Below are 24,535 nucleotides of genomic sequence, written 5' to 3'. Positions count from 1 at the left end.
TGGAACAGGCAGCTACGGCCACAGCGCTTGCCAGGAAGGCGCGCGAACTTACAAATTCCATCTCCCAGAACCCCGGGTCCGGGGCGGCGGTAACCTTGCGGCGCGGGCTCGGGAGGACCCAGGCGAACTCCACCTCCCGAGGCTACCCCTTGGGGCAGGGGTGGGTCGCCCGGGCCCGCCCCGCGGCCGCGCGGCCAATGATTGGCGCCGCCCCAGCACCTGCCCCCTACCTTAGGAGGCGGGGTTACCTGGGCCCCGCCCCCTGAGGCTCGGGTTCCCAGGCCTCGCTTCCTTCTCCTCTGGCCTCGCCTCTGTCGCGAGGCCCCGCCCCTTCGAACCCCGAGCCCGGGCGCCTCGTGATGTCACGGCAGCTTTGATACAAAGAGCCCTTCGGCCCACGCGGGTCTCCCGGCAACGGGCGCGGGTGGGGGCGGGGCCGGCGCCTTCAACCAATGCCCAATCCAGCGAGCAGCCGCGGCTCGGACCGGACTGTTCCTGCGCCTTTCGCGCCGCCCGCTGTGTCTCCGTCTGCCCCGCCGACCCGCGCCCGCCGGCTTCTCGTCTTTCCGCAGCGCACCGACCTGCGGCCGGACGGGGGATGCGCACCCCGCCGGCCTCCGTGGGCCAGGTAAGCGGCGATGGGGGCGCTGGGAGGGGCTCCGGCGACGCGCACCTGGCCCGGCCCGCGGCCCCGAGACCAGGGAAGTTGCCGAAGCGCGGAACTTCGCCCGCAGCCCGGGCGCCGGCTCCCGCCCAGGCAGGGTCCACCCTCTCGGCCCTGGCCGGGGAGGTCGGGTTACGTGCGCCCGGGCTCGCTGGACCTCGGAGGAGAGGCCGCCACCCACCCTGCCCCTCTGCCCGCGCCCAGGTGCAAGGGTGGGAGCACTAGCCCCGGGGCGCCGGGAGAGGCGGCCGCTTCTCTCTTCCGCACCGTCTCAGAGTGTTTTTAGGGGTTCTAGTGGGCTGGGAAGGAGGCTTGTTTGCCGGGACAGCTCTCTTTGGACATTCCCCGCGCCCACGTCCCACCTTCGCACTCCACCTCCCCTCCCAGCGCGCCTGCTCCTCGGGGACCGGTGTTGCCCCAGCTCCCTGCCCTTGGCCCTGCGGAGTCCCGAAGCGGGCTGTGCATTGGCGAAGTTTTTCCGTAACTGTTGGAGGCAGCACCGAGGCTGTTCGCGGGCTCTCCTCCACTTTCCGAAGGACTCTGCCGGGCAATAGGGAGGGTCAGCCTAATTTGGGGGGGACAGGGCCCTGCTCCTTCCCAGCCAAGAGGCTGCTAAGGCCGGAGGTGTGCGCGGGGTTCCAGCTCTTAGCTCTCTGGGCCCTAAGAGCCGGCAGGTCTGGCCCGGTAGTAGTTCCTGTTGTCACAGCCTATTCTCTGCGGCGACAAGCGTCTCCGTAGTCTTGGCGAAGCGGTCTCTGGAGAAACGTGTCTGTGCTGGGGGAACCTGGTCCCTGCTTCAGCTCTGGACTTTTTTCTTCTCATCCTTGCGCCTCATCCCAGGCGCGGGTGGGGGCGGGACCGACGCCTTCAAAAGCACACCCTCCAGTGTACCTCTTTCGTCTTTTCCCCTTCTCCCTTGACCTGCTCTCCCACAGATGGCTAGAGGATACATCATTCGGCCATGAGGGGCATGCCAGTGTTCCTTGACTGACTGATTTATAGGCCGTCTCCTCAAAGGAATGTGAGGGGGCTGGGTTCTTGCATTCAGCCTATAGGACTTGGTGGCAGCTCCCTGGGCTGGTTCCTGGTGATCCACCGAACCTCTGTCCTCCCTTCCTGCAGCCGGGTGCTAATTGCAGGGGCTCCTGGGACGGGGCATCTACAGGTCTTCCCCCTGGTGAAATGTAGTTACAGTGATTGTGGGTGGGGGGAGGGTACCAACTGTGTGCATCTCAGACATCTGCAGCAGGGCTCGCTATCTCCCTCCTTGTAACCGAATAACCCAGGCTAGGTGAAGTCCTTGAGTCACTGTCCTTGACTGGGGTCTTGCCACCCACCTGACACCAGCTTATCCAGATAGACTGGCCCAAACCTTACCCTGCTGGGCTGGCCTTCCTGAAATGCTGATTATGTGCCCAGGGGTTATACTAGGCAGACAATTCCCTGCCTTCAAGGTGTTTGAAACTTGGGTGGAATTGTTCCCGACCCAACCACCCCCTCCCCCTCCCCCCGAGCCCTCAGGCAAAAGTTGATCTGGGTTGTCTCTGAGGTCTCTGTGACTTCACACAGGCAGATGTGGCCTAGGGGAGTGAGGGAAGCCAGCCAAGAACTTGGATTCTTCTGGAGTTGCAGGCAGCACCTCCTGGGCTGATGTCTACTGGAGGACAGCTTTGTAGTTTGGGGACCCTGGGCTTTGGTGGAGGTGGTGGGATTGATGACTAAGGCCAGCATGAGATAACACTGCCCAGGGGAGGGACTAGCCAGGCCAAGGCATGACCTAGCAGGCAGGAGGCATGACCTTTGCCCCAAGGAAGACCAGTAAGAGAGATTGCCTGGAGCCTGTCCATAGAAAGGACTTTCAGTCAAGGGAGGGCAGAAAGGAGAAGAAATAGGGTGCCTGGGGCAGCCTGCCCTGGGGTCAGGGTTGGGGGGCACTAGGCTGCAGCTTGAGAACTTGCTGGTGGATAGTCTACTACCCACCCTACCTCCCGAGGATTTGTGCCTCTCCCCAAAGCACACTGGCCCCTTCATGGCCTCCTAGCCCCCTCCCCTCCTCCAGCTTCCCCCACACCTGGGACTTTCTCTTCAGCTGTTCACCTGAGGTCCTCACAGCTCTCACCTTCCAGCACCCGCTGAACCCTTCAGCAAGGTGGCTAGAAACTTCCTTTCTTAGGGCTGCAGTCCTTCCTCTGAGGTGTCCTGTTATGCCAAGGGATGTTTCACAGCTGACCCTGCTCTAAGGGGCTTCAGAGTTTCACATCACTTAATATATTTTAGGTGTGGATAGGGAGGGAGTGCGGGTGGAGGAGGTGGGAGAGGCTTCCAATAAAATAGCAGGTGAGCAATTCCTGGGGGGCAGGCACCTTAGGGACTCAGGGACTTAGATGGGGGAGGGACAGCTGGGCAGAGGGAGAGCCCCGACTCTGGCCCTGTGCCCTGTCCTCCTGGCACAGGGCTCGTTGCCTTTTGAAACAGAAGCATAGTTATCTGGTCTGCCGGCTGCCTGGTGTTGGCAGTGGGGCACAGTGCCTTGGCCTTGCGGGCATGCAGGATCCCTGGGGTCAGGTTCTGTTCCCCTCTGGTTCTTGACTCATCACTGGCCTCTAGAATGAGGGGGACTGCTCAGGTTTTCCTATTGCCCCGTCTCCCTGCAGCTGGATTAACAGCTGTCCCGCCCCATGGCCAGCCAGGCCTGGCTGGACAGTTGGGGTGTTGATGTTGATTTGGCAGATCTATCCTGGTGTCCTGGACGTTGTGTGAACATGTCTGCCGGCTGTGGTCCAGAGCCTCTTCCATTAGGTGGCTTCTTGGGCACAGATCCCTCCCCACGTCTGTTCTCCTAGCCCCAACCCAGCCCTTTGCCTGGCACAGGACGTTCATTCAGTCAATAGTATTTGAGCATCTGATTCACATTGGATTCTGTGCTGGGCACTGGGGATACAGCCGACAGCAATCCCTGCCTTCACGGAGCTCACGTGACAGCAGAGGGCAGGAAACAGGTGAAACCTGCTGCGGGAGAGATGGCAGGAGAGAAAACTGGGTCCTGGCCAGTGCTGGGCCAGCTGTGTTTGAAACAGAGTGGGCAGGGAAGTCTCTGCTGAGAATGTGGCCTCTGACAAAAGAGGTCCAGGCAGAGGAAGCAGCAACTGCAAAGGCCTGAGATGGGACTGCGGCTGGTGAGGCGTGTCCAAGGACCTGCAGGGAGGCTGCGGTGATGGGAGAGCGAGCCGGGGAAGGCGCAGGGGGCGCCTGATGCTGCCAAGAGACAGCCTGGAATCCCAGGAGGGGAGCAGCAGTGCAGTTGAGACTAAAAGTCTCCAGGCACAAGATGCATTTCAGTGCTCTGACCTCTTCAGACCTGTGCCACTGAGGGGTTTGAGCACAAAGGTGGCATTTTCTGGGGAGAGGCGTCTGCATGTGGCCGTGGCTGTGTGGATTGTCCTGCCCTCAGCCCGTGTCGGGTCCGGTGAGCGTGTCCGCATGAACGTGGAAACAGTTCTTGCCGGACTGTGTTGTTTCCACCCCACAAGTCGACAGCAGCCGGGACTGCCTGGGTGATGCCCGTCAAGCTGTGTCTCAGGAGGCGGAGCAGGTTGGGGCTGTCCCCCCGGTTCCCACGGGCCAGTGCCGCTGCAGGTGTGGTTAAGTCCAGCCCTCAGCACCCGCAAAGGAGCCTGCAGCCCTTGCTCATCTATACTCTGGCTGCCCCTCCCTCATCTGCTCTGCTTCCTCCTCGGGCTCCCTGACTCCCTTAGCCCCGGGATGCCTCCATCTTCACTCCTTCTACCTCCGAGCAGGTGGCAGCACACTTCTGGGCCCGGGTCTGCGTAGTTGCCCGGCAGCGGCACCCACACATCTGGGCAGCAGCTTTGGGCTAGTCTCTGTCTAGCCGAGGGCCCGCCGAGTGTGAGTGTAGGGGGAGGGGAAGGAGAAAGTGGGCATCCTCCGAGGGTCGCGTGGACATCTGAGGAAGCGGCTTGGGGGTCCAGAGCCCCTGGGGGAGCGGGTGGTGGCCGGGTGCCCTCTGGCCCAACTCCATCTGGCAGCTAGTACAAGTCATACCAACGTTCCTAAACCCCCTCTTTTTGACTTCCTTCAAGAAATAGGAAGTTTTGCGACAGTTGGGCAGCTTTTTAATGGATTCAAACTGCTTCATCTTCCCAGACAAGTGGGTTCTTTCGCAGCAATGTAAACATGATTCAAATGAAAACAAAGCTCTGTGGCCGTTAGTATTAATATCTGTGGCTCTGCTCATGGGAACTTTTGTGTCTCAAGGGATCAAAAAGAGGAAGGCCTAAACAGAACCGGCGTGTGGGAGAGTGGGTGGGAGCTCTCTCACTCTTGAGTCAGCTTTTGTCACCCCCACCCTCCTGCGCTCTGTGCTCTAATTACCATAAAAAGTGACCGCACTGCTGTCTGCTGTCTGCAGTGGACTCGGGATAAGAGCTGAGCGGGGCCTGCTCTCTGTGCCAGACTTCCCTCTCCCTCTTAGGATAGGAGAGAGGATGGGAGCCAGTTTTTCCTTCCTGCTTACCTGCCTTCCTGGGAGAAATAGCCACCTCAAAACACAAGTGCCTTCATCTCGTGTTCAGCCACCCAATTCCTATTTTCTTTAAGTAGAAAAAAAAGTTTTGGAGCCAGAAAACATGTGGGTCTAGATCCTGGCTTTGCTGCTAGTTGTGGGACTTTGGGCAAGCTACATCTCTGAGCCTCAGTTTCCCCGTCTGTAGGATGGAAGTGATAAAAGTAGCCACCTCCTAGGGTGATGGTGCAGATAAAATGAGCCACTGTGACCTGAAACACCCAAAGTGGGCTCTGACACTTGTTGGGTTGGCGTCTGATGGACGCTTTGGTAGCTAGAGGCAGGATGGCACTGTCCCTGAGGGCCTGGGCTCTGGAGTCAGGCTGTCTGGGTTCAGATCCTGGCTCTGCCAATTACCATTTGTGGAACCTTAGGCAAATTATTTAACTTCTCTGCCTCAGTTTCCTCATCTGTAAAAAGAGGATGATGCTAATATCTTCCTCAAAAGGTTGTTACATGGATCAAATATGTAAATATATGAAAAGCACTTAAGACAGTGCTTGGCATGTGAGTGAGCTGTTATTTTTAGCTCCTTCAAGCTTTTGCTGGTTTGATTCTTGTGACTGATAACATTCGCACCTAACAGAATTTCTTGCAGAGAGGATGTCAGCCCCAAAACAGGAAGGTGGCAGGGGAAGAGCTCCACCACCCCAGGACCTTTGCAGGAGGAGCACGATTCCACTGCCTCAGCTTCTGGGTGTTTAAATGAAACAACTCGGCTTTTGCAGATGCAGACTCTGGGGCTGGATGGGGTGACTGGCGCCAGCATGGCAATCTGTGAATGAGATGCAAAGCTTGTTCCGAGGTGATAGCCATCTCCCTGGGGCTTGGTGTGAGGCTCTACCTTGTCCTTCCTCCCAGAGGCTGCCTGCTCTGCCCGGGGCCGTGGCCTCTCTACCCAGGAGGGGCGGGCTGCACCTCTGCCTGCTGCCTGCTGTCCTTCACCTCCAGCTGGGGCCTGCCTGCCTGTCCTCCTGGGCCTGGCCGGAAAAGCCAGCTGCTGGCGCACAGAATCTGCCTTGTGAAACACTGTGGCTCTGACTGGCTGCAGGCCCCAGGAGATCTGGAGAGGGGCCAGGTGGAAAGGTGTGGGCTGTGTAGCCACCGAGCCATGGCAAGTGACTGCCCTTGGTAGTTTTCCAAGGAGCTAACCTACCTGTCTGCCTGGCTCGGCTGCCCCGAGGTCTGTAGCTCCTCTGAGGCAAAGCTGGCCAGGCCGGCTGGTCAGAGGGGGTGGTCAGGACAGCCGGTGGCTGACAATGTTGAGTAACCTTGAATTGATGGCCTTCTGGCAAAATGAGGGTTCTTGTTGACAAGACCGGTATGGCCAGCACATTGTTGTGTGATTACCTGCAAGACTGCATGAGTTATTAGCAAAGAAGGATCTCACAGCACTGGGGGGTGGCGTGTGCACGCATGGAGTTGTCATCTGCCCTTCAGTGTGCGCACACAAGGGAACCAACTGACTCCCTGCTCCCCACTAATATTCACTCCCAGAGGCTGCCTGCTCCCCCAGGACATGGCCTATCTACTCACACTGTATTTTATAGATTCTAAGACATACTTTTCCCCCACATTTTAACATCTCGAATTATTGCATGTCATACATTCACTGGTGTGTTATAAATTGACAGTGCCATTTCTTGGTATACTCGAAATAACAGTGCGTAACAGTGCTTAAAACCAAAAAGGCATCTTGGATTTAATGAAACACAGAAACTAGGTAACCTCTAGAGAACTTACATAATTTGCCCAGTTTCTTCAAGGAGGGAAGTAGTGCCACCTTGTAGTGGTGGGAGGGTTTATGAGGGGACATTGATGTGATTCATGGGAATGAGCCTGGGCTCAGATTCCAGTTTACAGCTCAGAAGCTGTGTGACCTTGGGAAAATAGAGCAACCTCTCTGAGCCTCGAGTTCTTCCCTATCAAATGCAGGTCATGGCTCCACGGTCATCAGGATTGTGTGCAAAGCACCTTTCCCTGCTTCTTTCCCGCTGGGTACCATCTAAGGTCACACTCCTTCCAGCTGGATCAGAATGAAGGCAGGGAGAGGGTCTCTGGCCTCTTAAGGTAATAGAGGAAAACTGGCCTTCATACCCTGGCTTCCTGATGCAGTTTACAACCTTTGAGCATCATCTTTTCCTTCCTTCCCTCCTCCTCCCGCTTTGCCAGAGTTTTCATCTTCACATGTGTTTCCCTTTAGCAATTTTCTTTCAGACCTCTTTCCTCTCTCACTTTCTGTAAAATCTTCCCACATGTAGCCTCTTTGAAGCTCCCTTTGGTGGAAGAGGGGAGGGGGCTCTGCCCTGAGGCCAGGGTGGCACAGGCCCCAGGAGCCTCAGCTGACAGTAGTCAGTGGTCTAGTGTGCTGTGGTGCCTGCAACCTGCAGCTCAAGTCCAAGTTCTGGCGTTGCCCTGTGGCCTGGCTCTGCCATGCTCAGTGTTGGACCTTGCCATTGCCAAGAGGATTTAGCATTCTTGTACCTTCCTTGCTGCCTTAAAACCAGACCTTGTTCAGATCCTAGTCCCCCTAGCTCTGTGACCTTCTGCAGGTTACTTAACCTCTCTAAGCCCATTTTCTCATCTGAATGGTGGCCAATGCACAGAAACCCCCGGCACATGCTAGGTGCTTAATAGATGGATTCGTTCCCAGTCTTCCTCAAATATTTAAGACCTCCTTGTGTTTCTTCAGCTAGGTTCCAGGGGCTCTGGGAGCACCAGCTGACAGAGTGTTGCTCCAAGTAAATGCCCTGAGACAGATGGAGATGCTCGGGGCAGGGAACTGTCTGGGGGAAGACACTGGGCCTACCTCTGTGAACAGGATGTGGCGGGCAGCCTGGCTGGGCTGCAGGGGGATGGAACGGGTTGAGCAGCCAGTACCTTGGTGAGGTTGGCGAGGGGGCTTCTCGCTAAGGGAGGAACTGGGCTGGGGAGGGCAGCGGGCTGAGTGTGAGGCCCCGGGAGACAGCTACACTGCGATGTCTAGCTGAGCGTGGACCAAGGGAGCCAGGGCTCAGCGAGAGACGCTGCCCTGGGGGAGGCTTTCAGAGCAGGCAGTGGTCTTAACCCTTGTTTTCGTCCAAGGTCTACTCTCTGCCTCTCCTGAGATTCTGATGAAACCAGTAGCCTGACTTTCTGAGTTTTGTGTACAGGGTCAGGGGTTCACGGCTGCCTCCTTGAGGTCTGAGGGTGGACCTCAGTCCCTCCCATGTACTGAGAGGTGCAATGCAGTAAACCAGCCCTAAGGGAAACAGAGCTGCGGGAAGTGGGGCAGAACTTCGCTTACAAAGAGCCTGTGTCTGCCCGTGCAGTGGCCCCTCTGGGACCCCGGGAGGCAGGGCTCCGGCACAGCTCCTGGCTGGGGACCGGGGGAGCGAGTGGGTTAGCCGTGCCAAGGCTAGGATGCAAAAGCTTCCCGCTTGGTGATTCTCCTCTCCTTAAAATGGTACATAAGGGGCAGGGAGGTGGGGATGAGGCCCCAGCTTGGCATGTGCCTCCTTCCCCGGTGTCACAGGGACAGTCACAGGAGCAGAGGCAGGGCTTGCTGGAGGCCTGGTGCCCACAGATGGCTGTAGGGCTCTAGACGCTCCATTCTGGGCTGGGGGTGAGGGTGGAGGGAGGGGATGGGCCTCCCAGATATGGTGACTTTCTAACTGGGGCTGGTTTAAGGACAGGCATTTGTGGCCCAGGGAGGAATTGTGTTTCTGGCGTAAGAAACAGCACGTGTTGAGACGTTTGGGGGTGGGGAGGGGTAATGCTGAATGGGAGATTGGGGTCCGAGGGGAGGGGGAGTGGCCATATCGGGTCCTGAGGCTGAGACTGCTGGCTGGGGATGGGTGTGCTGGTCTGAGGAGTCAGGACCTGGTTCTGTAGCCAGTGGGGCCTGGCAGGGGGGCTGTGTGAGGTGGACAGGAGCAGAGCCTGGTCCCAATCTGTCCGCTCCTAGAGGGCGGGTCAGATGAAGCCTTGGCCATCGGCTGGGGGTCAACACTGACACCTGCTTGGCCTTCCAAGGTGGAAGGGTTTCTGTGGCGGAGAAGAGGTGGGGTGGGTACCCACCCCAGCTTTAGATTGTCAGCTCTGTTCAGGTGTGCCCTCCCTGGGAGGGTCATGTCCCCTCGTTTGGGGGTGCCCTGCTGAAGGAAAGCAGCTTGGCCCCCCTGGTGGGCTCTCAGAGGACAGCTGGCCCCTGCTGTCCCTTCTCAGGCCTTCACTTTAAACTCCTCTTATCATGATGATAAAACAGGGAGCCCCCAAGACAAGCCCCACAAACGCTTGGCTGTGTGAGTAATTAAGCCCTCATTTCAAGCCGCCACATCTTTAAAAGCTGTAATTTGTAGCCCAAAATAGCTGCCTGTTCTGAGAGCCAGGAGAGTCCTGGTTGTACCCCTCTTTCAACTTGCAGCCTGTGAATTTGCTTCTGACATCTGAGTTGCCCTCTACCTGGCCCGTGGCTTTCTCAGGGGAGCTGCAGATACAGTGGCTGGTGGGAACCGGGGCTTCCAGGCGGGTACTTGTGAAATCTTTTTTTGAGAATTTAGAGGGGGCGATGGAAGTTAGGGTTCCCGATTCAGGTCCCCGGGGCTCCACCTTTCCGTGTGATGACACGGGGGTGTAAAGGGCAAAATCACAGTGTCCTTTCAGGGCAACGTGGGTTAAATTCTCTGGGCACCGAGTCCTCATCTGTAAGGAGGCGATAGTATTTACTTGCAGGATTTTTAGGGGGAAGAAAATGAGACCACCTCGGTAAAGCATGTAGCAGACATGGGGCACGTGGTTGGCACAGCCATGTGTTCCTTTCCTTTCGTCTCGGGTGTGGCCGCAGTCGGCCGCTTGTGGACAGGTCTTGCCTATGGATCCGAGTAGGTGGATGCTGGGGACTCAGCTAACAGGAAACACCTCCCTTGACCTGCAGCCTCTCCAGGCTGACATGCCTGGAATTCTTGGGGCTGGCTGCTGGGTTTGGTTTCCAGATGTGGAAGCAATTTAAGTTCTGTTTTCATAATCCCCAACAGTTTGCCTCCAAAGTCCACGTTCTCATTTGAAAATCAAGACCGTTGGCTCTACTTCAGGGCCGGGGAGTGGGGCAGGGTTGGTGGCCTCTTTGAATCGTTTCTGCTCAGGAGGGAGGTTCACAGGGGTGCTCATATCTGGGACCCCGGGCTTTGTTGGGGCAGTTACACTGCATTGAGGGTTTGGTCCCCATGGGAGCAGAAGTTGACCCTGAGGCCACCTCCCCTGTGGGTTTTCCTTGAAGATGGGTCACTTAGCCACATTCAGCTGCAGTATCTGCCTGGCGTCCTGGTCACCATCACTGACCCTGGACAGCCAGCCTGTGGGGAGAGGAGACTCCGGTTCTGGCCATGTCGGAGGGAGGCTGGCATCACAGCCAAGCAAGTGGTAAAACACCCTCCTTCCCAAACTGACCACAACAGAGGGAAGAAGTCTGCCTGAGTTTCAAGTAGCCAGAAATACTGCCTGGCATGGAGAAACTGGTAATATCTCGCTCAATTACTGAGCGCTGCTGGCCACAGAGGTGGCCTGACCCAGGGTGAGAGGGTCTGTGGCTCTGTGGTTCCAGGGCTAACTGCTGATCTCTTGTCAACCAGTCACTGTTTAGGCAAAATAACTTTTACACTCATGTCATAGCTACACTATATACAGCCCTGGGCAAACAGAAATTGCCTTTGCAGTTTTAAATGTCTCTGGCTGAACTGCACACACGCACTTCTCCTTAAAATTTAACCGTAATACCTATGCAGTTGAGAGAACACACGAAACTTGGGAATAATTTGCTTAGGTCATGTGTAGATAGTGTTTATGAAACGTCGGCCTGACAATCGTAGATCCACCAAGCTTCAGTTTCAGCAAAATATGGTCTCTTTAGGAGCAGCAAGATCTCAAAGTGATCATGGAAGAGAAGCCAACAATTATTTTCAGGGGAGACTCCCCCAAAACAAAACAAAATCCCAAGTTTCTTGATGAGGTTCTTGAGATCCAGGAATTCTCTGTGGAGGTTGAATTTAATGGACCTTGAAGGAATTTGCTCTTATTATCCCGGTGGGAGGGCGGGTGAAAAATAGGGACTGAGCTGAGGGATTTCCTCAAAGGCTTCCTGGAGGAGGAGGAGGAATGGAATGTGTATTAGTCTGCTAGGGCTACTTAAACAACAGAAGTATATTTCTTCATCATTCTGGATTCCAGTGTCCGAGATCCAGGTAGCACGGTTGGTTTCGTCTGAGGCCTCTTGCCTTGGCTTGCAGTTGGCTGTCTTCTCCCTGTGTCTTCACATGGTTGTGTGTGTGTGTGTGTGTCCACATCTAATCTCCTTATAAGGACACCAGTCACATTGGATTAAAGACCCTGTCTCCAAGTACAGTTATATTCTAAGAGACCGTTGGTTGTCTGTGGGGAGACACCCGGTTTTACCCATAGCAGAAAGGTTCTCTGGTACTGTCCTCCAAGGGTGGGAAGAGGGGAGTGTGCAGAGCCTGCATCCAGGGAGAGCCTGAGTGAAGGGCAGGCAGCTCTGAACCATTTGAAATAAAATTAGGCAAGACGTTACCAAAACTAAGGGCATTTCTGCCTTTGTAACTAGATACCAAAGGCCCACTGTTGATGAGGGGCCCGTCGGGGATGCTCTGTTTATAAAAGTTTCTAGTGATGTTGAGACAGTTGTTCTTCCAGCTTGAGCCACCCTCTCCTCTTGATCTGGTCATTTGTAACCTAGACCACCCACTCTTCAGTGCTTACTTTCGAGGGTTTGTTCTGCCCGAGGATGCTGTGCTGGTCCTCCGGGCTCCCTGTTTCTGCTGACGCCACCTTCAGGATAGCATTCTTTAAGGATGGCTTCCCTTTTCATTGTTCCTTTTAAAGGGAGCTAAACTTGTCAGAGACTTTACACTTTTCCTTAACGAGTCCAGGCAGTTCGGGGCAACTACCTTCCACACTCTACATAAGCTTTCCTTCTAACATACTGAAAAAATCAGACCTGTAAGAACTGATGATGGGAAGCCATCTCCCCGAGGTTGTGCCCCAGGCCACGCTCTACGGTGGGTCATAGCACCACCCCCACCAGCCTCCATGGCTCCAGAGCCCACCATTCAGCCTGCTCCAATAGCCGCGACTCCATCAGCGGCACAAGAGTACCCTGCAGTGTTTCACATGAAGCCCAGTCCAGCCCTTGCCACCAGGAGAGACCATCATGGAGCTGGTCACGGAGGAAGAAGTTACCATTAAGAATTCATATGCCCCCAGGTGCTCTCCAGTGCTGCTACTATGTTCGCTTTGTCTCTGTAAGTTTTCTTCCTGAAATGTTTGAAATAAAATTAGGCAAGACGTTATCAAAACTAAGGGCATTTCTCCATAACTAGGTACCATCAACACACCTAACAAATCACGCATCGTTCCTAACATCACCCAATGTCTCGTCCATGTTACAGCTTCCCTGTTTGTCCCCAAAAGTTAGGTGGGGGCCCCTAACTTTGCTTGCTTGCAAGCTTGCTTGAACCGGGATCTAATCAAGGATAACAGCGTATGTCTCTGGTTAATCCAGAACCATGGTTCTCACAGTGTGGTCCTGGGACCATCAGCATCACCTGACAACCTAATAGAAATGCACTTAAAAAAAACAAACCCCACAAAACATTGCAACCTATAGAAATGCACATTTTTCAGACTTCACCCCGGGCCTCCTGAATCAGAAACTCTGATTCACTGAATTTTAACAATCCGCCCCACCCTGCACATGACTCTGATGCACAGTGAAGTTTGAGAACCACTCGTCTAGGAAAAAAAATCCCCCTCCCTCTTCTTTGTGACATTCTTTTTTGGAGAAGACCAGGCTCGTGGTCTTGCAGAGGGTCCCCACATTCTTTCTGCCCGATTGTTTCCCTATGGTGGCGTGGAGCTTGTCCCTCTGTCTCCCGCAGTCTTGGTTAGTAGAGGACCTAAGGCTTGATTAGAGTTAAGTGTTCGGTGAAGGCTCTGTGGGAGGTGATACCATGACCTTCATACTGTATCACATCCGGAGGCCAGTGCGCGGTTGTTTCCAGTTAGCGGGGCTGGGTTTGATCCCTGCGCAAGAATGACAAGAGCCTGTTTTCTCCGTGTGGAGGTGTTGGGGGTGGGGAGGGGTGTCCTGCAGTCATCTGCAGGGTGATTCTGCAGTTGTTGGGGGTAATGCTCTATTTGTGTCAAGTCAAGCTTGTGTCATTCAAATCTTGTCTCCCTTCTTACTCTCTTGTTTGCTTGCTCTGTCATTTAGTGAGAGACGAGAGTTAAAAACCTCCAACTTGCAGTTCTAAGTTTTGCTCTGTGTATTTTGAAACTATGTTATTAGATGCACAAATGCTTAAGAGTATCTTTACATCTTATTAAATTGATTTTTTAATCATTTTTTAATGTTTCTCTGTCTTGCCTGGAAGTGTACTTTGATATTAATATAGACCCTGCGACTTCTGGTTGGTGTTTGTGTGGTGTATCTTTTTTCATTTTAACTTTCTTTTTTTAAAAAATGTATTTATTTTTATTGAAGCATCGTTGATTTACAAGGTTGTGTTAGTTCTTTTACTTTCTACCTATCTGGGTCCTTATGCTTAAATCGTGTCTCTTGTCAGTGGCATGTAGTTTTTTTTTTTTTAATCTAGTCTGAATATTTGTCTTTTAATGGGCTGGTTTATTACATTTACCTTTAATGCATTACTGATGTGGTTAAGCTCTTTAGTATTTGGGTTTTTTTTGTTTGTCCCAGTCTCATCTTTGATGCTCTTTTCCTCCTTTTTCCTGAGTCCTTTTGGATGACTTAAGCATTTTTCTATTCCGTTTTTTTTCTCCATTTGACTTTTAGCAACACATTTTTAATCTTTTTTTTCCTTTAACGGAGGCACTGGGAATTGAACGTGTTAAGCATGCACCCTGCCAGTAAGCTGTATCCGTCTCCCCTGTTTTTATTTTTTAACTGATAATGTTTGATGCGCTCAAATGTGTCATTGGCATAGAAGCGGCAATGTGTGGATAGAGGGCTCAGAGCATCTCCTGGACAGGACGGGTGGCCCTAGTGAGAGGGGTGTTTCCAGTGGGGTTCCAGAGTCTGACCCATAGCCTCATGGGCTTGAAAACCACAAGGCCCTTCCCACACCCCCAGGACTCAAGTGCTGCTTATGCGGGCAGGTTGTCCCTGGGCGGATGCACGAGCCAGGGTGCCAGCTGGTTCATGGACAGTGAGAACCGCCCTCTGGCAGTGAGCTCAGGCAGCCCTTCTGGTTGTCAGCAGGCTCCTGGGACGCTTGTCCCGGTCAGAAGGGTGGTGAGTGAACTCGGACACGGGGGAGATGTTAGAAGGTCTGAATGGACATTGAGTGGTCTCAGGCTCTGGTGCCAGTGAAGCAAGGCCCCATGGCCTCTGGAGCAGACCGGACCCACAGGTCAGCTGGACAAAACACCTCTGGCCAGTGCCTGGGTGGACACTGCCAGGATCTGCTTCAGACCCTCTCACCCAGCCTCTTAATACTTCCAGCTCCTCTGCTCAGCTGCCCTTTGGGGGATCTGCCCACCTCTGGTCTTAGTTTGGCTGCCGAGGGCTACCTGACACCCCTCATTTCTAAAGGTTTTCTGGGGGCTACGTCACCATCCGCCCCTCAAGCTCCTGTGATGCCATCTTAGCAGTAGCGTGAGTGTGGAGGGGAGGGTGTGAGATCAAGGAGAGAGATAGCTCTAGTTGCAATTAAAACCCCGAATAAAAGGCAGTGCAGGCTTCCACACCCCTTCCGTCAAGCAGCAGGACTCCTTATATGACCGCCTTGGCTTTGTGTAAATGGCCCGGGAGTGCTGGAGAAACACCAGCATGACTTTCTCTTTCTATTCTGTTCAGTACTGGCCTGGGCTTCCACAGCAGGTGGAGGCCAGATCCACAACTGAACCAAGTCGGCCTGAGAGCCTCAGTCTCCCCATCTGTAAAATGGGGTGGTTTATTTAGCACCTCCCTCCAGGGGCGATGTGAGACTCGAACCCTCTCAGGATTTCCCACTGGAGACTAATAAGCTCCTGGGGAAACCCGGTTGTCACTGTTGTCTGCCTCCTGGGATCTGCGGGTCCACTTTATGAGGAACATAGAGGTAGCAGTTGGGGCACCTATGCTGAGATCTGTTCCTGGGGTCTCCTGGTTGGGGCAGGAGTGCTGAGCCCAGTTGAGGGTGGCCACAGGGTGTGTAAGGGACCCCAGTCCAGGTAACCCCATCCCCTCCCCGTGGACCTAGGGCATCGGCATCCATGAGTTAGCTCCTTAAACTGAACCTTCTGCTACCTGTGAGAAAGACCCAGTGAGACCCTGCCCAGGCCTGTCCCTGTTCCTGGGCTGTTGGCTGGCTGGGAGGGTGATGGGGGATTTGACTCCCCACCTGCCCCCTCAGGCCTGCTCAGCCCGACCCAGGCAGCAGGCTGGCTTCTCCCTCACCCTCAGCTTGGTATGTGTCCATCCCTCCCCTCATACCTTCCCTGCAGGGGGTCCCTGTGTGCCCACTGGTGCCTGTCTGCAGGGGAAGCTGGGATGTGCCCGGTGCCCGCCTGAGCTATTTTTACCCAGCCCTGTCCCCACAGAGCTGTTCTTTGGCTCCAGTTACTGCCTGGGGAGTGGAGCTGTTGCCAGGGCTGGGGGTGGAGAGTCAGAGCCTGGGAGCCTCGCGGACTCCATTGTCCAGGCAGCATGTCATCTTCACACTTGTTAAAGGGTGTAATTAATGCACAGAGAGATCATCCAAGACAGTGGGCAGAAGACAACCCTGGTGGGGAACAAAGAGGCACCTGGCATGTTTAGAGGGCGGGTTTTGCGACTTGCAAACATCTGGCTTCCAGAAGCTGAACCCAGCCTACCTTCACCACTGGGAGTCACAGGGACAGGTTCCTGGGGGCTGGAGAGAGGTCACTGGGCCAGGAGGCACCTCTGACTGTCTTCTCTCAATACTGTGAAGACAATGATAGCTCAGATTTGTTGAGCACTTTCTGCTTAGAGTATGTAAAACTCATTTAATCCAAGTAGTTAACTCCATCCCATAGATGAGAAAACTGAGGCACTGAGAAGTTCAGGGAACCTGAGACCACAGAGCTCATCAGTGGTAGAGGGGGAATTGAACCCATCAGTCCGCCTCCAGAGCTTGCTCGTAACACCACCCTGCCCCCGCTCTCCTTTGCTGCTTTCCCAGCATCTGTGAGGTGAAGGTATTGTTCTAGATTCTCTATGGCAGTCTTGCCAGGTGTGTACTTCCATCCCTGTTTTTAGATGAGGCTCAGAAATTGAATAGCTGGTTCACAGCCAGCCAGGGACCGAGCCGGGGTCGGCACCCAGGTCTCGGAGTCCCCACCCTTGGCTCTTTCCAGCTAACCATCCACAGCACAGTTTGGTCCAGCTGGTACTTGCTAATCACTACCCTGTGCTCCCTGCGATGCTGACCGTGGGGGTTCAGATGTCAAAATCCCCATGGTTGCCCCTTTAGGGTCTTCTCTTTCCCAGGGAATGTGGAAATGGGGTCACCCGGAGTCCCTCAGCTGCCAGGAAAATGCAGAGTAATGGGCTGTGTGACTTCGAGAGCGTTTCCCACTGGGAGCAGTGGGGGAAGGGGAGGGTCAGAGGGAGTCGTGCACCTGGGCCTGCCGCACCCACTCCAAGACCCTGGGCAGTGGGTGGTGCTGGCCACTCTGAGGCTTGGAAGGGCCCCACAAGACCTGATTCTGGGCCTTCTCACCAGCCTTTGAATTCAGCTCGTGCCAACTTCCTACAGAGGAGGGAGTGACTTTGGGGCCTGCTGGAGGGTGAATGCTGCTCTTGAGACTGGAGTGGGGCGCCCACAGGCCGGCTGTGTGCCTCCAGGCTCCCACTTGCAGACAGGGCCAGCGGTCCGCTCTGGAGACAGGATGGGGTGTAGGGGGGCGCTGGTGGTGCAGACCTGCCCTGCTGGAGCATCTGGCTGGGGCCTCAGAACTCTCCTGAAACCCCCGTCTCTTGAAGGTGGCATGCCTCCTGGCGTCCTGCCTGTCCGGGACCTCGCTGGCTGACCAGCCGGGGTCCCGTGGGCTAGAGGGGCAGCTCGGCCTCTGTAATATGCAGCCCCCAACAAGGCCGGAGCAGAATTTAGTGCTCCTGAGGCTGCTGACTCCCTGATGCTTGTGACCACTGTCATGTGTGCCCTTAGAGTAGTCTCTGGGGTAGAGGTGACTGTCCCCAATCTGTAGGTAAGGAATCAGGCTCAGAGGTCACTTGCCCCAGGTCCAAGGTCACATGGCTTGTGAATAGTTGGACCAGCCAGGACTGAAACCCCATCTGCCAGGATCCAGAGCCACACCCTCACCCAGCCCCTCACAGGGGTGTCTTGGAGCTCCTTGGCAGGGTGGGCAGAGGTGACCTGCAGTGGGCTGGACACGGGCCAACCACAGGGTCCTGGGGATACGGTCACCTACGGTGCTGCCTGGAGCTGCCTGCCAAATACACTGTCCCTTCCTTAAAGGTACCCTCTCAAAAAAAAACTCCCAGTCTCACTCTTTCTGCTTTCTGCTCCCCGGATCCTTGCCCCCTCCAGAGCACAGGCCTCAGGTCTGGGACTCGCTGGGAGCTCGCTGCCAAGGAGCGAGACCTGAACGCAGACTGCGTGGTCTGTTGGGAGCGGGCAGCCCTCGGGGTTCTTGGCAAAGAGGTGCCGATGAGCATGAGGTGCCCTGTGGATCGATGCCCTCCTCTCGTGGGAAGGACGCCCCGTCCCGGGGACACCGCAGCCCAGGTTCCTGCTGCCCGGTCTCGGCCTGGGGGCTGTCTGCAAACTCTGGAATCTTGCAGCAGCAGTAGAATTTGCCCTGCTGCCCCCAGGCAGATTAATCGTTAGCTCTGGCACATTCCCCGGAGATCTCCCCTTTCTTGGAAGCCTGCATAACATGGGGGTCTCCGTGCAGGGCCCGACTGGCCCAGGGGCCTGGCGGGAGGGTGGCTAGGCTTCAGGAAGCCCCCAGGCCTCCTGGAAACCCTGCGAGGATGATACGTAACTTTGTCTAAAAAATATATAAGGAAGAAACTGACTCAGAAGCATTTCTAATAGGACTTATGGTTCTCCCAGCCGGGGAGGGGTGGCTTCAGGTGAGGTGAGAGGTTGCCTTCCAGCATCTTCCAGCAGCTGCCTCTGCTTGGCCTTCCTGCCTGAGGCACTTGGGAGGGAGCATGCTGTCCCCCAACCTCAGCAGCATCCCCCCGGCCTTCCCCAGACAACCCGGAGAGCGGGACCCGGGCTGGGACCGAGGCCCCGGGGGAGGAGCACGGGTGACAAGGCCACTTCTGTTCAGGAAAGAAACCAAACCAGCACCACCTCTGGCTAACCGAGGTGCACGATGTGTTCCTTTTCTTATAGCTGTCTTTATGTTATCTAAATTTAGGGGAAAACTACAGATCTCATTGGGATATGACATCGTCATTTGATATGCCTAATCTACTATCAAAACCTAGCCTAGAACACCTTAAACAAAACCACCCAGAATGAGGCCTGTTTTATAATTGTGTTGAATCTCTGCCATAATTGATGGAATGCTGCACTGAAGGTGGAAAATGGAATGGTTCTAAGTATATGAGCTGTTGACCCTCCTGGTCGTGCGGCTGCCCCGCCGCCCAGCAGTAGGGGAGCTTCAGACCGTGTGTCGCTAGCCCAGGAAAAAGAGGAAAATTCGGAATTCCAAGTACAGTTTCTACTGAACACGTATCGCTTTCACACCGTCGTAAAGTCAGAAAATCTTAAGTTGAACCATTCTCCGTTAGGGACCGTCTGCGCTAGAAATGGGTTTGAAGTTATAATTAAAATTTCCACTTGCCTTGAGCAAACAACTGTGGGGTGAATGAAGAGGTGCTGATGTAGGGAGCAGCCAGTTTTGAGAGAGAAGGCGGGCGTTTTGAGTGAGTGCATGTGGGGGGTGGGGTGAGGGGCCAGACTTGGTGTGTCAGGAGCCTGGCGCCAGGTCTCAGCTGGGCCCCCTGTTGCTGGGCAGCCCCCTCCCACTCAGCATCGCCTTCCCCAGGTGTCAGCTGGAGAAGACCACTCCTCCTCCTGCCTTGTACACGCCCCAGATCTCCCGGGTCTGTCGTGAGAGATGAACGGTGTGTGTGTGACAGACAGGACACTGTGTCAGGTGTGAGGGGCCAGACAGCTGTGGACTCTGCTCAGAGGATAAAACTATGCCTGAGGAGTTGGGAGGGAGGGAAGCAGGGACCCCTATGGGGGGGTCTGACCCCTTCCACTGCCCGGGCTGAGACAGGCCACTCGAGGCCCCTCTTTCCATCGTGTGCGTGGTGTTGGGTGTGATGCTGTGGGACGTCAGGTGAGAAGGGGGCTGTCTCCGGAATTTGGTGGCTATTCTGTAAATGTTTGTTTCCCTTCGTTTCTTCTGGAACGCAGCTTGCTTCGGCTTGCAGACAAGCGCTTGCTTGGGGCATGAGCTCTGATAAGGTTGGGAGCCACATGGAACTGGATTAGTGACATCTAGACAGAAAGGGCCGTGTGAACACCAGGGGTGAGTTTAATTACACAGCCCCTTGGCCTGCACAGTCAGGGGTGCCTGGCTGCCTGATGCCGACTTTATTGGTCCATCTGGTGCTCAGCCCGAGTCATGGCACAGGCAGGAGCCAAGCTCATTAATTGCCATCTCTTCCTAGCCGGGCGTGACTTGCTGGGGGTAGACCCAGCAAGACCCAGCTCACCGGCGGACAGCTGCACACGTCTGGCAGGCCCAGCCGAGCCTGTCGCTGACCACTTTCCTTGGATGTCCCCGATCCTGTTCTTGTTGGCGATGCCCCTAGACTTTTCACAGCCCTCTTACTGTCCTGTGGCTGGAGGAAGCACCTTTAATGGGGGCTCTGCCAGCTCTTAGCCAAGGAGCACACCGAAGAATCTGAGGAGTAGCTTGACATCTCACATGGGAGCAGGTGGAAGATACTTCCCTCGTCAGAGGCAAAGCAGACTCGAGAAATGGTTTGCAGAGGGCTGCCTCTCCGACTGGGATAATCACTGAATAGAGCCAGAGCTCTTCTCCTATAAGTTTAGCAAAAGGTTCAGGCAAATCTTTGTGGTGCACTGACATTGTGCTGGACAGGGTGCTGGGCACTGGGGACCAGCCCAAATCTCAGAATCGAAAGATCTAGCGTTCTTGCTCTCCAGTGTGGCTGTGGCAGGGCCAAGGCAGGCCCATGGCCGGGATTTATTCATTGAGGTCCTGCTATGATGACCCAGCGATCCTGTAAGATTCCGTGGCCATTCTCAACTTGCAGAGGCAAGAACTGAGGTTCAGAGAGGTTGTTTGACCTACCCTGAACCGTGGAGGGCAGATCCCAAGCTGTGTGGACATCCCTGTACCACGATGCTTCAAACTCCACTAGGTCAGAGTCACTGTCGGTGGGGCTGTGCCCTTACAGTCACCAAGGAGTCTTCTCCAAGTCCCGTAGCTTCCCGTGCAGATTTTGTGATGGGGACCCTGCCCAGCTGCCCAGGTACCCTGGATGACGTGGCTGGCCTGGTTGTGGCCCTGCTCCATGGATGGCTGTCCCATGGGTTCCCGCTCCTCACTGGGTTCTCACGAGGCCGCCAGCGAGAGAGCCCCCGAGACCAGTCACCTGCCAGGGTCTCATACCTGAGCTCTCGGGGTCTCGGCCTCCCGGCACCACAGTCTTCACTGTCCCCAGCCCTGCTGATGTCCTTGCAGTCTGAGGAGCAGTGCTGGGTCCTGGGGAGCCAGCCTCACCCCTGCTGCCCCCTCTGTCTTCCCAGGGCAGCGAGGTGCCAGACCCCACCTCTGCTGACGGCGAGCTCCTCCTCAGGGAGCCCGGCTTCTTTCTCGAGGACGAGGACGAGGCTATGACGCTCGCCCCACCCGAGGGCCCCCAAGAGTCGGACATGGACGGCCCCATGGAGAGCACCCAGGGCCTGGAGGGGGCGGTCAGGATTCCTGCCGAGGAGAAGGACGCGGGCCTCGGGGCCCTGTTCCTGCCAGAGGACAAGTGAGTTAAAACTGCCTGGAGCTCTGTGTGTCAGAAGGAGGTGATGGTCATGGCCAGAGATTTGGAGAGCAAGGAGAGGGGTTAACCATACGGAATTGTCAATTTTTAATTATTTCTGACCTTCAAAAGAAAGGCAGTTTCATATGGTTCGACCTAATACCTTTTCCCAGTGCAGAGGTTCTCAAACCCGCACAGCTCTGGGAGTCACGCTGTTCATGGTGGGGTCCTTTGGAGTCCTTCATCCATGTTGCTTCCTGGGAGCGGTCCGTCCGCTGTACCTATGATCCGCCAACCCAAGGACAGCTGGTCGTGTGGACCACAGACCTGTTGTCATGCTGGCTAATCATCTGCCATCTGATCGTTCCCACTGTCTTCTGGGACTGATCACCAAGAGGCAGCCAGAAGTTAACCCACAAGGATTTCAATAAAATGTATAGGAGAAAGAAGTGAGGAGTGTGATGCATTCCACCCAAGGTGCTAAGGAACCTGAGGGCAGATAAATAAGTAAATAAATGGTACAGGGTGGAGGTACCAGGAGACTTGACCTTTAGTGCCCAAACACTGACACTGTGAATCTTAGAAGTTGGGGTACCTCGGGGGCAAAGTTTGAGAACCGCTGTTTCCCCATTTTTGAGTGTGGGGGCTTAGGAGGCTAGAGAGATCCTAGTTTATGAGTGAGAAGGTGCAGAAGCTCCTGCTCAATGACTAAGGGGAAGATATGTTTTGGCAGGTGATGAGTTGTGTTTCTGTTTGTCCATGGGTTACAGACAGCCCCTGACACTGTCCCAGGCCATGCTGGGTCACCCATGAGGGGTCTAGGGTCTCCGACCCGTGCTCTGTGGCATCTGGCTTCTTTGGAGTAGAAATCCCCTCTCTAAACTAGCAGAGGCATGTCACCTAGTAGCTCATTGTTTGTTTTAAAACCTCATTCGTTGTTAGAGGACAAGCAATGACACAGAACTTGAAAAAGGTAGGAAAAGTGAGAGTGAAGGATAAATAACATACTGAACTCGTGGTCCCGCCACCCAAACACAAGCCCTGTTACCATTTAAATGTTTTCATTTCCTGCTTTTCCTTATTGTATGTAGACCTATGACATGCTCTGTCTCCCAGTGTCTAAAATTTTGTCTTATAGTTTACATTAATTTTTTCACATTATTGCCAATATTTTTTACAAACCTTTCAACACCAGTGAGATAGTCCATAATGTATGTGATCATTTCATTCATTGCTCTATGCTGCAATTTAATAGCTAATTCAGTGTAGCTGTAGGTAAACCATGCTTTTGTAAGCAATGTTCCTCGAGAAGCAGTGACATCTCTTGTGCAGAACTCTTAGGATGAGGTCCCCTAAGTGTACTTACCAGGTCAAGAAATGCAAGCTTTATCTGGCTCCCGGTATCTGTGGCACTGACTGACCTTCCAGAAGGTCTGGCTGGTTTCTTCCGCCGCGGGCTCTGGGTGGCGCCTCATTAACAGCCGGCTCTCCTGCAACCCCAGGTCCCTGGTCCACACTCTGTCCATGACGACGTCAGACCTCTCCACGCACTCCACCACCTCGCTCATCAGCAACGAGGAGCAGTTTGAAGACTACGGGGAGGCGGATGATGTGGACTGTGCCCCCAGCAGCCCCTGCCCTGACGACGAGACCAGGACCAATGTCTACTCGGACCTGGGGTCGTCCGTGTCCTCCAGGTGGCCCCTTGGTCTGGAATGGCATTTAGGGCCCAGGAAAAGTAGCAGAACCAAACCAGCCTCATCCCTGGGCAGAGCTGTGAGCTCCGTAGGCTCTGCTCCTGGGCTGGGGAGAGGCTGACTTTGCACCCTGATTAGGGGTCTGGAATTCCTCGTCCTTCCTTCTGCCTTGGGGAGGAAACACAATTAACCAACCTGGGAGCCTGCAGACTCCAAGTGACATACTGATACCTCCCCACGCACTTGAGTCATTGCTTACTTTAACATTAGCTCTCAGTTGCCATCTCTTTGAAATGGGTGCAGCTCATTGGCTTCCTCTCTATGAGTATTGGAGGAGGGGAGATCTGTGGCTGTATTTCCACTCCCCACTCCTCATCTCCCAAACACACACGAGGCTCATGGGTGTTGAAGAATCCAGTAATAAGTAAGCTCGGCGGGTGGGGCGGGGCACCAGACTGGACAGCGGTTAAGAAGATTTCTTCCTCTCTCATGAACCAGTGCGGGGCAGACACCTAGGAAAATGCGGCATGCGTACAACAGCGAACTGCTGGATGTTTACTGCTCTCAGTGCTGTAAGAAAATCAACCTGCTCAATGACCTGGAAGCCCGACTCAAAAACCTGAAGGCCAATAGGTGAGGCCCTGGAGCTCAGCACAGGGGTGGGTGGACTGGGTGGGGCCAGTCGGAGAAGCAGTGGGGGAGGTGGCCCGACTCTGTCTTGGCAGGTGATCAGGGGGCCACTTCTCAGGGCCAAGCTGGTAGTGAATTCCCTCCAGTGGGCGGGCAAAAGCCTCGTCCGCACTTTGGTATCTGCAGTCGGGACAGAGGAAGGAGTGGGCTAGAGGCCCCTCTGTTCAAAGCCCTTTTCTCTCTCTCTCTATAGCCCCAACCGAAAGATCTCTAGCACAGCCTTCGGACGGTAAGGCCCCCCCAGGGGCGTGCGGGTTGAATGCTGTCCCCTTTCACTGCTCTCCTGCTGCCAGGGTGGCGGCTCCGTGCCCACAACCAGACCCAGCCAGTGCACTGCATGTGGCTGGTTGGGGAGCAAGGTGCCCCAGGGCAGCGGAGGCAGAGGGAGATCCACTCCTGATAAAGAGAGGCCGGCCTCCTCCCTGTCCCCTCCCTATCCCCACCCCTTGTCCCTTCCGGCAGCGGTCAGCCCCTCCAAACTCTCAGGGGCCTCCACCTCAGGCAGGCACAGCAGGGATGCACTGAGAGACACAGCCCTCCCGCGGCTGTTGGTGCCCTTCCCCGTCCTCTGGGGCTGGCAGCCGTACCAGCAGAGACCCTGGGCTTCCCGCAGGAGAGATGCACCATTAATGTGCCCACTGGAGCTGGTCACTCTGCTCCAGGTTAAATCTTGCACAGCTGATTCCCAGGACTGCCAGGGTCCCACTCTGGTTCTCCTGCACACTGGCCCCAGGTCCACATCAGAGACTCTGGGAGATCCAGCGAGTGTCCGGAACCTGGGCTGGAACATTTAGCCAAGACCCTGGCTGCTGCCTGTCAGGGAGTGGGAGCCGCTGGGGAGTGGCAGCTGGGTTTTGCCTCAGGCAAGAGTCACCTGGATAGTGGCTGCC

The 24,535-nt window shown here is 55.1% G+C and overlaps 1 protein-coding gene across 3 annotated transcripts in view; it reads left to right on the top strand.

Annotated features, from left to right (window-relative positions):
• Window positions 1–24,535, top strand: part of RAB11FIP4 (RAB11 family interacting protein 4) — a 106,798-nt gene that overhangs the window by 69,185 nt on the left and 13,078 nt on the right. For 2 of the 3 annotated variants that reach the window (XM_074343080.1, XM_074343079.1), the window contains exons 4-7: window positions 21,032–21,261; window positions 22,761–22,955; window positions 23,454–23,588; window positions 23,839–23,874. In XM_074343080.1, the coding sequence (XP_074199181.1) occupies window positions 21,032–21,261; window positions 22,761–22,955; window positions 23,454–23,588; window positions 23,839–23,874 (596 nt within the window). Of the gene's footprint in view, window positions 1–313; window positions 629–21,031; window positions 21,262–22,760; window positions 22,956–23,453; window positions 23,589–23,838; window positions 23,875–24,535 lie in introns of those variants that run through there. The other variant, XM_074343081.1, reaches the window with a different exon arrangement.

This window comes from Camelus bactrianus, chromosome 16 (genome assembly GCF_048773025.1).
Source record: "Camelus bactrianus isolate YW-2024 breed Bactrian camel chromosome 16, ASM4877302v1, whole genome shotgun sequence".
In the NCBI taxonomy this organism is placed as follows: domain Eukaryota; kingdom Metazoa; phylum Chordata; class Mammalia; order Artiodactyla; family Camelidae; genus Camelus; species Camelus bactrianus.
Note: the sequence above shows the minus strand (reverse complement) of the source record. Positions and strands in the feature narration are given on the sequence as shown.